Here is a 19,820-nt window from a genome sequence, read left to right on the forward strand (position 1 = left end):
TTCAAGCATCTACCCTAGATTATTGTCAAATAATGTCAAAAACTTTATTTTCAACAACTTTCTTTTAAGGTGTCTGCAAACTTAATTGGCATATAAATTGGCAGGTGCAAGTTAATTTTATGGATACTTAATTGCTAATTTCCTATGCAAATCAATATTTGAACTTTTAATTCTAAGTTGAGCATTCATTGAAATAGGATTTTAACCGCTTAAAGTAACTAAAATTTCTAAGTGTTGTTTTTTTTTCTCAATATAATCTCACTCTGATGCTGTCAATACAGTCTCTTATTCGGAAGCATAACACTAGTAAACACTATTCAATAGGTAAATGTCTTTTTATAAATTCTTTTATGTCTGGAAATACAAATTTCTTGTCAGGTGCTGAAACTATATTTATTTCTTAAAAGTTTATAGTACCTACTTTGGATAAAAATTTTCAACCTGATTTTAGAAAGTGAACATTAAAATCTAATTTTCTCTCTCTCTCTCTCTCACACACACACACACACACACACACACAGGTTGAGTGCTTGAGGCCAGAAACATTTAACACTTTAGGTTTTTCAAACTTTGGAATATTTGTTTATAAATAATGAAGTGTTTTCAAAATGAGACCAAAATCTAAACACAGAGTTCATTTATGTTTCATACACACTTTATACACATGGCCTAAAGCTGATTTTTGCAATAGTTTCAGTGTGCCTGCATTTTGGCTTATCTGTCACATGAAGGCTGCTATGGAATTTTCTGCTTATCATATTGGTGCCTGAAAATTTTTGGATTCTGGAGCATTTTGAATTTCAAATTTTTGGAGAGGTAGTCTGAACAAGTAAATACATACATATATATATCTCATATATGTATAGATATGAAACAATATCTACACCATCCACTGTTACCAGTCCTGTATCTATGTTTACAAAAAGCATGCATTTAAGTTAGGTTTGTATGTATTTCTTTTTTTTTTTTTTTTTTTTTTTTTTTTTTTTTTTTTTTTTTGACAAGCAGAGTGGACAGTGAGAGAGAGAGAAAAAGGTCTTCCTTTTGCCACTGGTTCACCCTCCAATGGCTGCCGCGGCCAGCGAACTGCAGCCAGTGCACTGCGATGATCCGAAACCAGGAGCCAGGTACTTCCTCCTGGTCTCCCATGCGGGTGCAGGGCCCAAGGACTTGGGCCATCCTCCACTGTACTCCCTGGCCACAGCAGAGAGCTGGCCTGGAAGAGGGGCAACCGGGACAGAATCCGGCGCCCTGACTGGGACTAGAACCCGGTGTGCCGGCACCGCAGGCAGAGGATTAGCCTATTGAGCCGCGGCACCGGCCTGTATATGTTTCTATACCTCTAAATAAATAGGGCCATCTGTGTGTTGGTCTGCTATTGGTGCACACACTTTCAGTTACTCAATCAAATACTAAGTTAGCTACTGAAGAGATTTTGCATATCTAAATGTAGAGAGTTTATTCTAAGTACTCCTTTTTTATTGTTTAGGAAAGAATAATCTTTTAGTTGTAACACACACAAAAATAAATTTGAGATAGAACAAGAGCTAAATGAAAAGCATACAAACAATAAAACCCTCTAATAGTATTATTTTTAAACAAAAATAACAAAACTTTCATAAATATAAATAAACACAATTCAACATCTCTTATAAAAGGTGAGTAATGGATCAGCAGAAAGTATTTTCTCAACATAGATAGCAGGCTGCAGTTAGTATTCATAATATATAAATAACACAAATCATTAAGAAAAACATAACCAAAATTTGTGAAATAGACCCAATAATAGACATTTCTAAGAAAAACAGTAGTTCAAACTTAATGCAAATCAAGGAAATCTAAGTTGAAGTAAAATTTTATAAGTCTATATTTTTCATTCATCATGTTCATAAAGTTTACAAAGTTTACCAAGGTTTAAGATAACTGATAGGTTTATTTGCTATTTGTATGAGTGTATATTTGGAAAATTTCAATTCTAGGTAATATAGAACTATCCACTGTGTTATTTTGTTTTAGCTTGTAAGTAATGAGATTTTAAAAATTATTTACTTATTTTAATTGAGATGATGAAGAAGTGTGTGGGGAGAGAGAGAGAGAGAGGGAGAGGGAGAGAGGAGAGAGAGAAGGTCAGAGCTGGGGAGAGTTGAGTTTCTGAAATTCCAAGTGTGACATTGGCCTGCGGTGGCCTGAGCAAGTGGTCCAGTCACACTTTGCCAGACTTCTGATCAGCAGAACCCTGAGCTAATAAATGGATCTAACTTTAAGCTGCTAAATTTGTGGTGTTTAACCCCAAAATGGAAAGCCAAGAGAGTGTCTTGTTTTCGAATGTAGTGTTAGAGCATTTCTATTTCCCCACTGTCTGTTATAAGTTAGTAGCTTCATCCTTCCCAAGCGCTGGTCAGGTCAGTTTTTCTTAGGATCAGTTTCTGCAAGGGAAGTTTCTGAGTAGAGGTACAGTCATAAACACTCCAAAGTTTTTATTTAAATTTCTGCAATTTCTCACAATAATGTCTTACAGTTTATATTTATATCAAAATAATTTGGATGTCTGTTTTCCATGTCAACAGGATGAGTTATGATTTTTTCAGTGTGATAATAGAAAATGATATTTCAGTTGTTTAGTTTATATTTTTTATTGCTAAAAATCACAATTCACACATTTATTAACTATCTGTGGCATTTATTTGCTGTCTTATTAGTTCATTTCAGCTGTTATTTCCTATAATTTATCTGTAAAGCTGATTATCCCTTAAAGAAAATATTTCCTTTTCTTCTAATGTAAGTTGGAAATAGTTTCTGCCAGTGTATCATTTCTGATATTTCTGTTTACCATAAGAGCAGTTTAGGTAATTTGTAGTGAAAAACTGTAAATTAATCTTTCCTACAAGGTTTTGCTCTTGGAATCCTTCCTATTCATAATTTAGTTACATTATGTTTTAAAGATTATTTATTTATTTGAAAGGCAGAGCAATAGGAGAGCTAAAAGGGGGAGTGAGCAAGGAAGAAATCTTCCATCTGCTTATTCATTCCCCAGTGAAGTAAGCATGAAGCCTGAGGCTGTCTAGGCAGAAGCCAGGAGTGAGGAACTCCATCCAGGTCTCACATCTGGGTAACAGTGATCTAAATATTTGGGCCATCTTCTGCGGTTTTCCCACGTGCATTAGCAGGGAGCAGGATCAGAAATGGAGCAGCCGGGACTCAGACTTGAAATCTGAATTGAGATGCCAGCATGCAGGCAACTCAGTTCACTGCACCACAATGCCAGCCCCTAAATTATTTTTCAGAGCAAATATTTTACAAAAATATTACATTATTTCTGTCTCATATTATGCCTCATTTTTTTGAGAGTTTCTTGAACTAATCATGCTTACATACATTGTAAAAATAAAATTTAGAGAACTCTATTAAGAACAGTTTTTGTTTTTAACTGACAGAAATGTGGAGGGGAAGGCACGGCGATGTCCAACAGAAGTCCTGATCCCGTGTATGCGTAGCCTCCACGTTTGTCAACATGTGAACCAGACAGGAGCAGTTATTTCATCAGAGGATGACAGAGGGTTTCACTGTCCATAAAACCCCATGCTCTATTTATTCCTTTGTATTTCCCCTTTAACCCATGACAATTATCAGTCTTTACACCGTGTCCATAGTTTTTCCTTTCCCAGCACATGGTGTACTTGGACTGAGACACTATGTAACCTTTTTCAGATAGGCTTATTTCAATCTGTGATGTGCATTTAATTTCCTTAAGAGTTTCCGTAGCTTGAATACTCCTTTCTTTTTAGTGTTGATTATGAATGATTCTACTGTCTGAATGGACTATAGTTTGTCCAATCACCTGCTGAAGACATCTGGGTGGCTTCTCATTTAGGAAATGCTAAATAAATCTTATATTAACTTTTATGCATAGACTTTTGTGTAAATGTAAATATTCTGTAGGTTGGGTAAATACCAAGGAGCATGATTGCAGATTGTATCATATGAGTGTGTTCATTTTGTTATAAAATGCAAACACTTTAACAAATTGGCTCTACCATTTGGCATTACCATGAGCTTTATATGTAAAGTGAGCTTCTCATTGACAACATGTAGTAGAGTCTTAGCAAAAACCAACACTGTTAAAATCTATGTCTTTCAATGGCTGTATCAGATACTTGACTTTCAATATGATGTGGTTGGGTGGATTTAGCACATTTGTTGCTCTTTCTTTTCTATTCTTTTTCTGCCTTTTGTGATTTTAATTGAGCATTTTATATGATTTCACTTTCTCTCTTTTCTTAGCATACCAGTTATACTTTTAAAAATTTCTTTTAGAGATTTCCCTTGCAGTTTGCAAAACCACATTAGCAACTAATTCAAGCACACTTAAAATTGTACTCTATTGCATTTCAGGTAGTGTGAGTTCCTTATAATAACATAAAGTAGGAATCTCTCACTCTTGTGCCTCACTTCATTAGTATCATTTACTTAACTTTAATATATAAGGATACATAAAATGTTCAGTAAGAAATAATGGATATGTGTGAGTGTTGTGGCTCAGTGGTTTAAGCTGCCATGTGGGACACCTGCATCTGACACCGGAGTACCTGGTTTGAGTTCCGGATACTCTGATGCAGCCCCTGCTAATACTCCTGAAACAGCAGATGATAGCTCAAGTACTTGAATACCTGTTGTCCATGTGGGACACCTCAATGGAGTTCCTGGCCCTGGCTTTGGACTGGCCCAGCCCCAGATGTTCTGGGTATTTGGGAAACAGCAGATGGAATCTCTCTCTCTATCTCTCTCTTCTTATCTCTCTCTCTCCCTCTCTCTCCTTCTCCCTCTTTCTCACTGTCATCTCTCTCTCCTTCTCCCTCTTTTTCACTGCCATTCTGTCTTTCAAACAAAAAGTAATCAAGTAACTATTTTTAAAAAGTGATGAATGTTATATACACATAAAATATGCACACAAAAATAATCAAATACATTTTTCCTATTACTATTTTGAGCAAACTTATCTGTTGTCGCTCCCCCTCTTCATGGAGGAACGACACTAAACCCTGCCTAGGCTTCCTATCAGAGTCACAGCACCATTATGTCGCTCCCCCTCTTCGTGGAGGAACGACACTAAACCCTGCGTTGTTCTTTTGCCTGCTCGGCCCTCCCCGGGTTTGCTGCTGGTTCTTCCCGGGTTGGCTACCGTCCCTTCCACCTCCGTGGAAGGGCGGTTCCCCCTGCCACTTTCCCCACTTCCGCGGGGGAGCGGCACACCGCCGGCCGGCTCTCTCGGGGGCTGCACAGGTGTTCCTTCAGATAGATGTTCCTGGTACATGTTGTCTCTCTCCTCCTTTATAGTCCTCTTCCACCAATCTCAACTCTGCTACCCACACGCCGAGTACGCTGCTCTCCTCGAATCAGGAGCAGGATCAGCTCCTGCAGGTCATCACTCAGCTACGTAGCTGCGTAGAAGTTGTTACTCCCTTCTCAGCGCCATATTGTGGGAGAGCAGATGCATAGAATAAGTCTTAATTCCAGTAACAGTCTAGTCCGAGTTGCTCCCCACAATCTGTTAAATTAGTTAATAAGAGTTTTACATTACCTTCACATGTTATTCCTTGGGTGATCTTCCTTTCTTGATGGTAAGTCTACTGGTAATAGATTTCTTCAATTTCTGTTTGTGTGATAAAGCCTATGCAGCTCCTTCAACTTAGATGACTAATTTTCAAATATTTTCTAAGGAGTCCTTGGACCCCTGCACCCATGTGGGAGAACAGAAGCAGCTCCAAGCTCCTGGGCCTCTGTAAGTAAGGCATTTTGTCCTTTGGCTTTTTTTTTCAGGATTATTCCTTTGTATTTCATTTTCTGTTTGTGGAATATGATATGCCTTGCTGTGTCTCTGTTGTCTTTGCTTGCTTGCCTTGTTTTTGCATTTATACAGCTTGGTTTTCTCTGAGGTTTTTAGATTTCTGATATGGTATCTGATTTTAGTTTGGGGGAATTCCTAGTTATTATTGCTTCAAACACTTTTTGCTTCTCCTGCTCAATGTCTTTTTCTAGTATTCACATTATGCATGAGTTGTACCTTTTTTAGTTGTCCCATAGTCCTTTGATATGGTGTCCTTCATTTTGTGTGTGGGTGGTCTATTCTCTTTACTTTGGAGTTTTGGACATTTCTATTGATGTGTCCTCAAGTTCAGAGATCCTCCATGTGAAATCTACTACTAGCCCATCAATGGCATTCTTCATTTTTGTTATTGTGTTTTTCATCTCTAACATTTCTTCTTGATTACTTTTTATGGTTAAGAGTTACATCTTTCTGCTTGCATTGCACATCTGTTTTTGTTTGCTGTCTACTTTAGCATTTAAGTCCCATAGCACATGATATATTAATCATAGTTCTTTCAAATTTCTAGCCTGATACTTCCAACATCACTGCTGTGTCTGGTTCTGATGATTACACTACCTTTTTTTTAAAGATTTTATTTATTTATTTGAAAGGTAGAGTTACAGACAGTGAGAGGAAGAGACAGAGAGAGAAGTCTTCCACCCGCTGGTTCACTACTCAAATGGCCACAATGGCTGGGGCTGAGCCTCTCCAAAGCCAGGAGCCAGGAGTTTCTTACAGGTCTGCCACGTGTTTGCAGGGGCCCAAGCATCTGGACCATCTCCCACTGCTTTCCCAGGCCATAGCAGAGAGCTGGATTGGAAGAGGAGCAGGCAGGACTAGAACTGGCACCTATATGGGATGCCAGTGCTGCAGGTGGAGGATTAACCTACTGCACCACAGCACCAGTTCCTGCACTGCCTTTTAAAATGATTTATATTTTATTTTTTTTTTTACTTTTAGAATACCTGTTATTTTTTCTTGATAGTCAGACAATGTAAATGACCTTTATTAATAATTAAATTGTAGAGAGAGAGGCAGCATTCTGTACTCCTATGGTCTGATTTTTGTCTTAGCGAGCCTGTGTCTCTAGACTGAACTTTACAAGTTATTCTCAGTAACTTCCCCTTCCCCTTCCCCACCTCTACTAAAGTTTGGACAGGATGGCTGAAGTGGCCTGGGGTTGGGGAATTTCCTTCCCTCAGGATCCTTAGACACTTAAAAAAACAGTAGATTTGGCTCTGGTAAAATAGTTTCTTCTGAGGACATACCTACTCAATATTTTTTTTAAAAATCTATTTATTTAAAAGTCAAAATTAGAGAGAAAGAGAGAGAGAGATATCTCCCATCCACGGGTTCACTCCAAATGGTTCAATGGCTAGAACTGGGCCAGTCAAAAGCTACGAGCCAGGAGCTTCTTCCAGGTCTCTCATGTGGCAGTATTTGAGCCATCCTCCACTCCTCTCCCAGGTGCGTTAGCAGGGAGCTGGATTGGAGGTGGAACAGCCAGATCTCAAACTGGCACCCATATGGGATACTGGCATTGCAGGTGGTGGCTTCACTGGCTATACCACACCACAAGCCATAAATTTCTCAATATTATCAACTATAGGCAATGTCAGATGTATGTCCAAGAGTTAAAGTAATTATTATGGGTTTAGTAAGAAGATTATATATAAAAAATACTGATAACAAATTTCATTTTTTTTTTTTGACAGGCAAAGTGGACAGTGAGAGAGAGAGAGAGAAAGGTCTTCCTTTAGGCATTGTTTCACCCTCCAATGGCCGTGGCCGGCGCATCGCGCTGATCCGAAGGCAGGAGCCAGGTACTTATCCTGGTCTCCCATGGGATGCAGGGCCCAAGCACTTGGGCCATCCTCCACTGCACTCCCTGGCCATAGCAGAGAGCTGGCCTGGAAGAGGGGCAACCGGGACAGAATACGGCGCCCCGACTGGGACTAGAACCCGGTGTACTGGCGCCACAAGGCGGAGGATTAGCCTATTGAGCTGCGGTGCCGGCCACAAATTTCATTTTCATAACCTTATTATGCTAACAGAGTAAGTTTGATATTGCTGAACATATTTTTTATACTTTTCTGGTAAGATTTTTTTTTTAATTTTTTTTTTATTTGAAAGAGTTACAGAGAGAGAGGGAAGAAGAGAGACAGAGAGAGAGAAAGCGAGAAAGAGAGAGAGAGTTTACATTTACAAAACAAAACCGTGAGGTGGTGCAGAGTTCTACACACCACACCCGGCTTTCCATATTATTAACATCTTATATTAGTATATTTATTGTCATTAGTCATTAGTGAGCCACACTCAGCTTCCCCTCTTGTTTCTCTTAATCTGAACTCACTATCCCTCCCACTGCCACCAGCCTGCAGTAATCAGCATTCTGAGTGCAGATGGAGGGTTTTTTGTTTTTTTCTTGAGCTCCACATCTAAGGGAGAAATGCAGTTATTATCCTCCTATTACAGAGAAGAAAACGTGGGCTCAGATAATCAACAGGCCACAAAGCTAATACATTTCAGTGCTTGTTTTCTTTTCTTAAAGGTTGATTTATTCATTCAAAAGGAAGAACAATAGGAAGGGTGGTGGGGAGAGAGATCCCCCACCTGCTGGTCACTCCCCATGTATCAGCCACAGCCAGGGATGGTATAGGCCTAAGCCAGGAGCCAGGAATTCCTTCCATGTCTCCCACGAGGGTTGCAGAGGCCCAAACACGTGGATCTTGACAGGAAGCTAAATCGGAAGTGGAGTAGCTGGCACTCCTAGTGGAACTCTGCTATGGGGTGCAATCACCCCAAGTGGTGAATTCACTGCTACACCACCATGCCTGTCTCACGTGTACGTTTTCAGTCCAGGTTTAAACGTGTGACTGAAAGATGCAGACTGTGAAAGAAAGGGCAGGCTCTGTTTCCCGTGATACTGTGGTGCCGAGTATAACAGAGGGCCATGCAGAGGACCAGATGAACCACAGTGGAGACTCACAACCGGCCTCAGGAAGCTGGCCATCCTCAACAGTCAGGCCTCCTTTCTTTGTTCCAATTTCAAAACATGAAAGTTATTTCTCGTCACTATTAGAACATTTGGACTGAGATTGGTTATCGTGGTTGTATAATCTGGGGAAACCTTCTACTTCAAGGGGTAGGAAAACAACAAACAACAGGTATTCATTTCTGTAAAATTATAGGAGCTGGAACTTCAAGATCAAAATGTCTGCAGGATTGATGTCTTCCAAGGCCTCACTCGTTGTCAGAGCGGTGTGGTCAATGTGTTTTCCCCCTGTGTGTGTCTGCGTCCTGATCTTGTAGTTGGACAAAGGATATTAGCAGTGAGTGCTGTGGTCAGCAGGTTAGATCACCTTTGTTGAAGCCTGTGTGCCAGGAATGCTGGCTAGAGTGCTAGCTACTCTGCTTCTGATCCAGTTCCCTGCTAATGCCCCTGGGAAAAGCGGCAGGGGTTGGCACAGGTACTTGGACCCCTACTTATCCATGTGGGAGACCTGGATGAAGCTCCTGGCTTCTGGCTTCTGCCTGGCTCAGCCCTGGCCATTGCAACCATTTGGGGAGTAAACCAAACCTTCTCTCTCTCTCTGTATCTTTCCATAAATAAAAAAATAAATAAATGTATATACATATATATGTATTTTTAAGTATAGGACTCCAGACATATTGGATTAGGGCCCAATGTAATGGCCTTCTTCTAATGTACATACCTCTTTAGAGACCCTGTGCCCATATACCATCACACACACCAGACTGGGGTTAACTATTCTGAATAAAATAAAATGTTGATTTCAAAATAGGGGAATTAAACAAGAAAGTCAGCCTCCCTCCTCATCCCTCAGTATGCTCAGTAATCTGTATCTTCTTTTGTATTTTTAAGATTTGTTTTTTATTTGAAAGAGAAAGTTACAGAAAGAGAGAGAGCAAGAAAAAGAGAGGTCGTCCATTGGCTGGTTCACACCCCAAATAGCCGCAATGGCCTGAGCTGTACTGATCTAAATCCAGGAGCCAGAAGCTTCTTCCAGGACTGCCACGTGAGTGCAGGGGCCCAAGGACTTGGGCCCTCTTCTGCTGCTTTCCCAGGTGCATCAGCAGGGAGCTGGATTGGAACCAGCTCAAACTAGCACCCATATGGGATGCAGGCTGGAGCTTTAACCCACTGCACCACAGCACTGGCTCCTTCTGAGTAGATGACATGACTCAGGAATTTGCTAAGCCCAAAATTTTTTGGAGACTTTGTGAATTTCCTCTTGTACAATCCACATCTCAAATGTCCACAAACCCTCTGGTCATTAGATTCAAAATATATCCAGAATCTGACCTGTTCCTACTAATTCAGTTTTGACAATCATGATCTAGTCCAGAGCCCTTCATATTGGAATAGGCACCATTAAGAACCCCAAACGCAAAGCAGGAGTGTGGCACAGTGGTTAGATGCCAGTGAAGCTACCTATGTTCCACATTGGAGTACCTGGGTTCAAGTCCTGGCTCCACTCTCACTATGAGTCTTCTGCTAATGAGGACCAAGGAAGGCAGCAGGTGATGGTTCAAGGAGCTGCATTCCCCTGCCCCTATGTCAGAGACCCAGATCTAAATAGTGGCTCCTGGCTTTGGCCTGGCCCACCTGCTCCTAGGCATTGTAGGCATTTGGGAAGTAAATTAGTCTCTCTCTCTCTCTCTCTCTCTCTCAAATAAAAAAATCCTATAAGTTATTCAACACAGTGATAGCTTTCAAGGAATACATTTCTAGCAAGAAAGGTGAAGCCAGATATATCAATATAACCTGGGATGTGAAAGCGTCTAAGGCACAAAGCAAAGGAACATAACTAAACATTGGCTTGAGAAGATTTCTGTAAAGATTAATGAGTGTATTTCTTTAAAAAAATTAATTAATAAAATAATGATTTACCTGAACGATGGATGTGGTGCTGTGGCGCTTCCAGGGCCGGAATTAAGCCGCTCCAGACGAGGGACGGCCGTTCATGGCCAAGGTTGCTGAGCTTCTCCTGGCCTGCAGGCCCCTCGTTCTGCCTTCCCCACCTGTGGGTGGTGTGTGGGCGGCAGGGGTGCGGAAACCGGCCCGACCTCCGCTCTCCCGCCTTCTGCCTCGTGGCGATGGCGGGGGGTCGGGGTCCTGTGACGTGGCTGGGCATCGCTCGCCGTCGCCCTGCCTCCACGCGAGCCGTGCGGGGCCCCAGGAGCGGTCCAGGTCCTGCCTCAGGTGCCTGAAGCCCAGCGGTGGCGTTACTCCTGTCCCCCAGCGCCCTCTTCCGGGTGTTGCTGCTGCACGTGCCCCTTGGGAGTCTTGGAGGGGTCGAGGCGGTAAGAGAAGGGGAGACCCGTGGGTGCCTCGCTTCGCTGGAGGGAGGCTGCCGGTGTCGTGCCGTCCCCACGTGGGTGGGGAATTGGCTTGGCGGGCGCATGCCTGTGCGCTTGCCACCGCCCCGCCGGGGTGGTGTGTGCAGGGTGTGCGGAGCGGTCGCGGTGTGGTCCGGTCCTGCTCCCCGTTGGTCGCGTACCCGTGCGCTTCCGGGGCCTGAGGAGCGCGGGCGCCCGAGGGGCTGTGGGAACGGGATTGGTAACGAGCGCAGCCTGCGCTGGCCCTGGCCGCGGGTGCTCGAGGTGCCGTTTCTTGCCTATACCGCAGACCCCTCGCGCGATCGGTCTGGGGGGCGCTCCCGTGGTTGCCTCCTGCCGGCCCGGCGGGGGCGGTTGGGGTGGGGAGTGGCCCACCTTCGGTGAGGAACGCCTTCTCTAGCGATCCGAGAGGGGCGTGCCTTCTGACCGGGGTACCCTTATCCCGCGGCCGCCGTCCCTCCTGTGCTGAGTGCGTTGGGTGGCGTGTCCCACCCGTGCGCCCCGCTTTCCGCTTCTGTCGGGGGAGCGTAGTTGTGCGGGTGGGTCTGCCGGTCCCCGCGGTGGGAACCGGGGCGCTGCTCTTCCGGCCCTAACGGCCACGGCCCGCGCCTCCCGCTCCGTGTTGGGGGAGGGTCCCGCAGGGCCGGGCTGGCGGTCCGTCGCTCGTTTGTGTCGGGGGCGGCGCGCGCGCCCGTGTGTGCGCGCGCCTTCCGTGTCACTCTCCGTGCTGCCTTGTCGGCCGGGGCTTGGCGGGGGCGCGCGTGGTCTGTGGCTCAATAGGCTAATCCTCCGCCTGTGGCGCCGACACACCGGGTTCTAGTCCCGGTCCAGGCGCCGGATTCTGTCCCCGTTGCCCCTCTTCCAGGCCAGCTCTCTGCTGTGCCCGGGAGTGCAGTGGAGGATGGCCCAAGTCCTTGGGCCCTGCACCGCATGGGAGACCAGGAGAAGCACCTCGCTCCCGGTTTTGGATCAGCACAGTGCGCCGGCTGCATCACACCGGCCGCTATGGCCATTGGAGGGTGAACCAACGGTAAAGGAAGACCTTTCTCTCTGTCTCTCTCTCACTGTCCACTCTGCCTGTCAAAAAAATTTATTTATTTATTTTAAAGGCAGAGAGAGAGAGAGAGAGAAAAAATCTCCCATCCAATGTTTTACTCTCCAGATGTTAGCATCAGCCAGTGCTAGGACAGGCTGAAGCCAGGAGCCTGAAACTCTTAACTGGGCCTCCGACTTGGGAGACAGAAACTCAAATACTTAAGCCATTATCTGCTGCCTCTCAAGGTGCACATCAGCAGGTACTTGAATCAAGAATGAGAAAGGATTGGAACCCAGGCACTTTGATATGGGATGTGGGTGTCCTGAGGAATGTCAGCCTACACCAAATGCCCAAATCTTTTATTTATTTTTCTAAATTCTACCCATGGCCTATTAAAATGATATTACAATCCGCTAATCTGTTAAGATCATACTCTGGTTTATCAGCAGAACCTACAGGAATTGATGTTAAACTAGATACAGGGAATACGACAATAGAAGCAACAGGAATACTCCCAGGTATAAGCTGTGCAAGGAACTTTGACAGAGCAGATGAATAGACCCCAGTGCACTGCAACAAGCCAGCACTGCAATGAAAACATTTAGCAGAATATCTAACAAATCTATGAATTCATATGATGTGTCTGTACTAAGCAAAAATAAATGTTATGAACACATATGTGCTAGTATTTGCTTGGATATATGACTTCACTTCTCTTGGGTGAACATGAATGGCTCGATGTATGGTAAGTAACCAAGTTTAATTTTTGGAGAAGCAGCCACACAGATTTGCATGTTGGTTTGTGCCATTTTTTTATTTCCACCAGCAGTATAGGAAGGCTTCATTACTCTGCATCTTTGAATTATATCCATTTCAAGAGGTGCAAAGTAGCTGTGGGTTGCACATCCCTAATTACTAAAGGGGGTGAATATTTATGTCTAAGTACTTATTTGCCATATGAATGATCTATAGTGTGGTGTCTCTTCAAATCTCTGGCCCATTTTTAAAAAAATTACAGTAGGTGGCCTTTGAGTTTTGAATTAGCTCTTTGTTCTGAACCCAAGACTTTCATTAACTGTGGATTTGCAAGCATTTTTCTCAGAATGTGAATTACCTTTTCATTTTCTTGACAGTGACTTTCGAAGGATAGAGCTTTTATACTTTGTTGTTGTCCTGAGTTAATTAGGAAGAGGTGCAAGCCAAGTGGCTTTGGGTGTGTTTGTGTGAAAGGTCTCTGCTATTATTTTGGAGAATTATTATTTAGTAGTTTTTTTAAAAAGATTTATTTATTTATTTTAAAGGTAGAACTAGAGAGAGAGAGAGAGAAATGTTTTGTCTGTGGATTCACCTGCAAATAACAGCAAGAGTCAGGACTGGCTAGGCTTCAGCCAGAGGACAGGAACTTCACCAGGGGCTCCCATGTGGGTGATAGGGACCCAAGCACTTGGGCCATCTTTTGCTGCTTTTTCTGGGCATTAGCAAGGAGATGGATTGGAAGCAGAGCAGCCAGGGCACAAACAGGTGCCCATGTGGGATACTTGCATCACAGTCAGTAGCTTAACCTACGGTGCTACAATGCCAACCCCCCAAGGAGGTTTTTCAATAGTGACAAATGTGTCAAGCAGATCCTAAGGCCTCAAATTCATTCCTTTGAACAAGACAGGTGACAATGAAGTACAACCGTGTTTCAGTGGTGGTGGTGAAAAATGACCAAAGATACCTTTCAGATATTCAGAAATAGCAGACTGTTTGAGGCTGCAGCTTTCAAATCTTCATAGGGGGCTGGCACTGTGACGTAGTGGGTAAAGCCGCCACCTGTAGTGCTGGCGTCCCATATTTTTGCTGGTTCGAGCCCCAGCTGCTCTACTTCTGATCCAGCTTTCTGCTATGGCCTGCGAAGGCAGTAGAATATGGCCCAAGTCCTTGGGCTCCTGCACTTGCATGGGAGACCTGGAAGAAGCTCCTGGCTCCTGGCATCAGATCAGTGCAGTTCTGGCCATTGCTGTCAATTGGGAATGAACCAGCAGATGGAAGACCTCTCTCTCTCTCTCTGCCACTCCTTCTCCCTGTATGACTCTGACTTTCAAATAAATAAATAATAAAATCTTTAAATAAAATCTTCATAGAGGGAGCATGTTAATCACAGATAAAATTATGTCTTGTTTACAAGTCTGTGAAACATACCATAAGCTGTAATATAATTCATCTGTCCTGAGAATCACATTCTGGGCAAGCCTGCATCTGTTTCGCTCTTCTCCTATGTAAGTCCAGTAGGCAGCCTGGTCACTCAGAAGCTAATCCTGTCATAATAAATAGATATTTCTCTGGCCTATTGTTAGCCATAGTGCCTCATGGGCAGATAATCCATTTTTCTATCAGTTACTTGCTTATGTGACCATACAACAATAAACTTGATGTAACAACATATTTTCCAAATCTACTAAAAAAAAAAACGCACTTAAAACTTGTGAAAAATTCTGCTACTGACTTACATATTAACGACTTGAAAAATAATCACATCTTTCATTTCATTTCCCCTCCTCCTCCGGCTTGTTTAAGCAGAACTGAAGGTCCAATCCTTCATTAGAATGCCGGGACTTCAATTTGTTACTTCCTCCCAGTGTCTCTGCTTCCATGAATTGCAGGCTCCCCAGAGAAGTTGTAGTCTCAAAATAAATATCTACAGTGTGTTTGTTTTTAATGGGTTCATTTATTCTGTAGAAACAGCAGATGATAAATCAAATTGCAATAGGTTGTAAAGATAATTTAATAGGAGTATTTTCAAATATGTTGGGACACCACTGTCTTAATACTTGTGCACCTCGGCCAGTTTTCGGTGTGTCGTTGGCTCTACTATGTTGAGCCATACATAGGGACGCTTGTACAGACTGTGGCTGCCATGGAATGTGCCATTCCTGAACAAGAAAGTTTCAACTTATAAAATACAAAAAAATAAAGAGGAGGGCCCGGCGCCATGACTCACTTTGTTAATCCTCTGCCTGCGGCTCCAGCATCCCATATGGGCACTGGGTTCTAGTCCCAGTTGCTCCTCTTCCAGTCCAGCTCTCTGCTGTGGCCTAGGAGGGCAGTGGAGGATGGCCTAAGTGCTTGGGCCCTGCACCCGCATGGGAGATCGGGAAAAGGCTCCTGGCTCCTGGCTTCGAATCCTCGCAGCGCCAGCCGTAGTGGCCATTTGGGGGGGGTGAACCAATGGAGGGAAGACCAGTCTCTCTGTCTGTAACTCTACCTGTCAAATAAAAAAAAAAAAAAAAAACTAAAAAAAAAGAAAAGAAACTATTTTTAAAAATAAAATAAAGAGGAGGAAACTGAGCTTTTCTGAAATGCCTTTGACTCCTTAGGGTGAGGCAGGAGAATGAAGAACATCGTGTTGTGGCTTTTTCATCGAGGCTGTAGTCTCCGAGACAGAGCTGCCCTGGACGTGTCCATAGAAAACTGAGCACATGGCATTTTGGATGACGACTTTAACAAGCAGTTATTCATTATGCAAAATCAGATCTCTCTCTCTCTCTCTCTCTCTCTCTCTCACTGCCTCTCCTCTCTCTGTGTAACTCTTTCAAATAAATAAATAAAATCTTTAAAAAGGTGGGGGAGCTGGTGCTGTGGTGCAGTGGGTTAACACCCTGGCCTGGGCACTGGTTTGAGACCGGCTGCTCCATTTCTGATCCAGCTCTCTGCTATGGCCTGGGAAAGTAGTAGAAGATGGCCCAAGTCCTTGGGCCCCTGCACCCATGTGGCATACCTGAAAGAACCTCCTGGCTCCAGGCTTTGGATCAGCACAGCTCCAACCATTGTGACCAATTGGGGAGTGAACTATTAGATGGAAGACCTCGCTCTCTCTCTCTCTTTCTCTCTCTGTGTAACTCTGACTTTCAAATAAATAAATCAATCTTTTTAAAAAAAATCAGAGATCAGTGAATTTAAATCATCATCATAACACTTTATTACAATACCATGATTTTGGGGTTTTTGTTTGTTTGTTTTTGTTTGTTTTTTTGGACAGTCAGAGTTAGACAGTGAGAGAGAGACAGAAAAAAAGGTCTTCCTTCCGTTGGTTCACCCTCCAAATGGCGATCTGAAGCTAGAAGCCAGGTGCCTCCTCCTGGTCTCCCATGTGGGTGCAGGGGCCCAAGCACTTGGGCTGTCCTCCACTGCCTTCCCGGGCCACAGCAGAGAACTGGACTGGAAGAGGAGCAACCAGGACAGAATCAGGCACCCCAACTGGGACTAGAACCTGGGATGCCGGTGCCGCAGGCGGAGGATCAGCCTAGTGAGCCGCAGCGCTGGCCTACTATACCATATTTTATCAACTGGAAGAATAACTTTAAAAATACAGCATGCAAGGAAAATAAATTTTTAAATCCTATTGGTTTGTTAATTATATTGCTAAGGAGAATACCTCCTTTCTTCTTAATTTTTACTTATGGTGCCTTATAAATACTTCGTTATTAACTGCAAAACTTCAGAAAGTGTCCTTAAACTAAACTTCTTTAATGAGTGCAAGTTTCATTATTTATTAGCCTGGATTCATGTGCTTATTCAGCAGAGAATACTTTTCTTGCAAAATAAAGAGTAAAGGAAACACATTTCTTCCAAATATATTATACACTATAAAATTTACAGTTTTAAGTTCATTGTAAAAAGAAATGAAGTTGCATGAATGGTTTATACATATCATGTCATAACTAAAAAGTACCAGAGCAAGTGTCACTTGCTTACAGAAGGTAAGGACTGTGTCATCTCTTGTGTGATTAGTAGCAAAAGTTAGTATTCCACTAGATGGAGCAAAAGGGGCGGAAGCATTACACAGTGCAAGTTCCTGAGTCAGGTCAAAGGGATTCTGAAATTAAAAATGACAAAACTTTTCAGAGAAATTACATATACATACATATTTATTTATTTTCATAGATTTTCAATATATTTACAACTTTCTGGAATTTTAAGGATGTTTGTACTTATTCATTTAAACATTGATACATTTCCTATATTATTGGGGGAAAATCTGTTTTATTTTCTTCTGCTTTGCACAATCTAACCAAATCCACAAGCACACACGGCAAAAGCTGTAAGGCTGTCTGCTGACTTCCATAACTTTGAAAGTTGCTTTGAAATTATAACCACTTGCAGCGATGTCACCCATGCTTGCGATGACTGGAACTTGTGAGTATTTGAGAGACAATTCACTTGAGCATCCATTCTTCCTAGTCCTTTCATATCTTAAATTCAGTTTTCTAATGTGAGATCCTGAAAGTCTGAGTGACACATCCAGTGTCATGTTTCTACTTTAATTGATGGGTAAATTCAGGCTGAGATGACTTCGAAAACTAATGACCTTGTGATCCTCAATCCCCAAATAATCATTCTATTCATCACTTTTTAATGTCATCATTATTATAGAATTTTATTTTTAAAATATCCAAGGTCAGCCTTGAAGAGTAGTTTATATCTTATTAAATTTTAAAGCAAATTGCATATTTATGAATTACTTTCCAATGAGAGAGAGAACACGTCACAGACAACACATAACACATTGTGTTACTAGTTAGAAAAATAAGCTGCCTTTCCTTTGCCAAAAGATATCCTTCAGGCCCAAGACAGAATCACTCTTTGGGGGATTTGTGAAGCAAACAGGCCAGTGGAAGGAAGGTGTGCAAGCCCACAAGCTGCTGATGAGAGGATTCTAGTGTCCTTTTATATTTAGGCTGTTTGCTTAGTTTATGCACACTTAATGAGTGCAGGGGATCTAGCATGAGAGGACTTCAGAAAATTCAGGGGGAAATGGGATGAAAAGATAAAAGTACTTGGGTGCAAAAATATTGAAAATTCACACATTGTTTTTGTGCAGTGTGCACTTTTGGTGAACTTTGTGCAAGCCCTTGATATTTGTTAATCTGTGATAAAGGTCACTGGCTGAGTGCGTATAAACACAGGGGATAGGCTCCTACCAGAGGGATTTTGGAGAGTTGAGGTTTAAATTGCTCAGTGCAGAGTCACCTGCTCGGGTTCAAGGTGGAGGAGGAGTTCTGGTTTATGACTCTATGGTGGGAGCATTTTGGAAAACACAGGTGCTCTTTCCTGCCTTCAAGGGCTTTGCAGATCCTGATAAAGATTTCCCTGCCGGATCCCATTGGTGAGCTGTGTCTCCTTGTGGAAAATTTAACTTCATGCCAAAGTGTGAAACCCCTACAATGAAGATTTCTCCCATCCAAATATCTTTGTTGGCAAGGTTGAGAAACATACAAAACTTACCAACCAAGCTAAGAAATGTTCAAATGAACTTTGTTCTAGCTCCCCACCCAGATAGAAACTTGGAGGGCAGGTTTTAAATATCCAATTATTCCTTAGAGTTCCAAACTACTGAGGGAGCCCCCAGCTCATGGCCTGTCCTGCTTGATGAGGGCAGGTGTGTGGACATCCACTAGATCTTATTCCAGCTCTGCCCATGCTTTGTCCGGTGTAGGAGGCCACACCCTGTGGAGTCTGCCCTCGGGACTGGACTAGGAACCGGTCCCCGCACAAGCCCTGCAAGCAGGTGCAGGGCAGTGTCAGCAGGAGATGCTGGAGTGTGTAAAGCAGGGTTCAGGCCAGGACTGTGGGAGGGATCCAGCCTGGGCTGCTCCTTTAGATCAACCATTTGCTACTCGCAGCCACGCAAGTTTAAAGTGGAAAACAAATCTTAAATAATGTGCTGTTTAGTCCTGCTCAGAACTACAAGCGTTAGACAATTCTGGGAATCATGTATTTAGTACAGTTGTGAAACAGCCTGCTATTTATTTTACACATTAAATAATAACTTAGAGCACTCTAAATACCAGAGCTTATGAAGTTACCAGAAGTACAGTCGTATCAGAGCTAAATTCAGGAATAAAGTTAAAGACAAGATTCTCCAAAATATCTACCAAGATGCTTATTTCACAAGAACTAACCATAAAATGCTACATTTAGTATTAAAACAAATTTTATTAATATAATGATCTGAGCTGCTTCTTCAAATTGCATCTGGGATTTGAATATTTAAGAATTTCCTCAGGACTTAGAGTCCCAAGCTTGTTGAAGGCTTATCAATCAAACATTATTGGGCAAAATGACCGATTCATTTTACATTTCAATAATAAATATGGAAGGAAAATTCAATTCATTTTTTTGTAATTGTTAAGATAAATAATTATTCTTAATCTGATCTTAAATTTGACCATAGAAATGTTAAAAGAAAAATGTTAAAAGAAAAAACAAACTGCAGTTTATAAAATTGAAGTACAGTATCATGATTTTGAAAATTATTGAAATAAGAATTTGTAGACTGGCGCCGCGGCTCACTAGGCTAATCCTCCACCTAGCGGCGCTGGCACACCGGGTTCTAGTCCTGGTCGGGGTGCCGGATTCTTTCCCAGTTGCCCCTCTTCCAGGCCTGCTGTGGCTCGGGAAGGCAGTGGATGATGGCCCAAGTGCTTGGGTCCTGCACCCCATGGGAGACCAGGATAAGTACCTGGCTCCTGCCTTTGGATCAGCGCGGTGCGCCAGCCACAACGCGCCAGC

The 19,820-nt window shown here is 42.8% G+C and overlaps 1 protein-coding gene across 1 annotated transcript in view; it reads right to left on the reverse strand.

The window, feature by feature from the left end:
• The window catches only part of LOC103352529 (uncharacterized), a 37,162-nt gene extending 19,738 nt beyond the window's left edge, over window positions 1-17,424 (reverse strand). The window contains exons 1-3 of the mRNA XM_089315610.1: window positions 17,368-17,424; window positions 16,981-17,124; window positions 10,782-11,819 (exon numbers count right to left, since the gene is read on the reverse strand). Of these exons, the coding sequence (XP_089171736.1) occupies window positions 10,824-11,819; window positions 16,981-17,124; window positions 17,368-17,424 (1,197 nt within the window). The 3' untranslated portion in view covers window positions 10,782-10,823. The remainder of the gene's footprint in view (window positions 1-10,781; window positions 11,820-16,980; window positions 17,125-17,367) is intronic.
• Between the last annotated feature and the right edge of the window lie 2,396 nt (window positions 17,425-19,820).

The sequence above is a fragment of the Oryctolagus cuniculus genome, chromosome 16, assembly GCF_051225735.1.
Source record: "Oryctolagus cuniculus isolate XC-2025 breed Fujian yellow rabbit chromosome 16, ASM5122573v1, whole genome shotgun sequence".
Lineage (NCBI taxonomy): Eukaryota > Metazoa > Chordata > Mammalia > Lagomorpha > Leporidae > Oryctolagus > Oryctolagus cuniculus.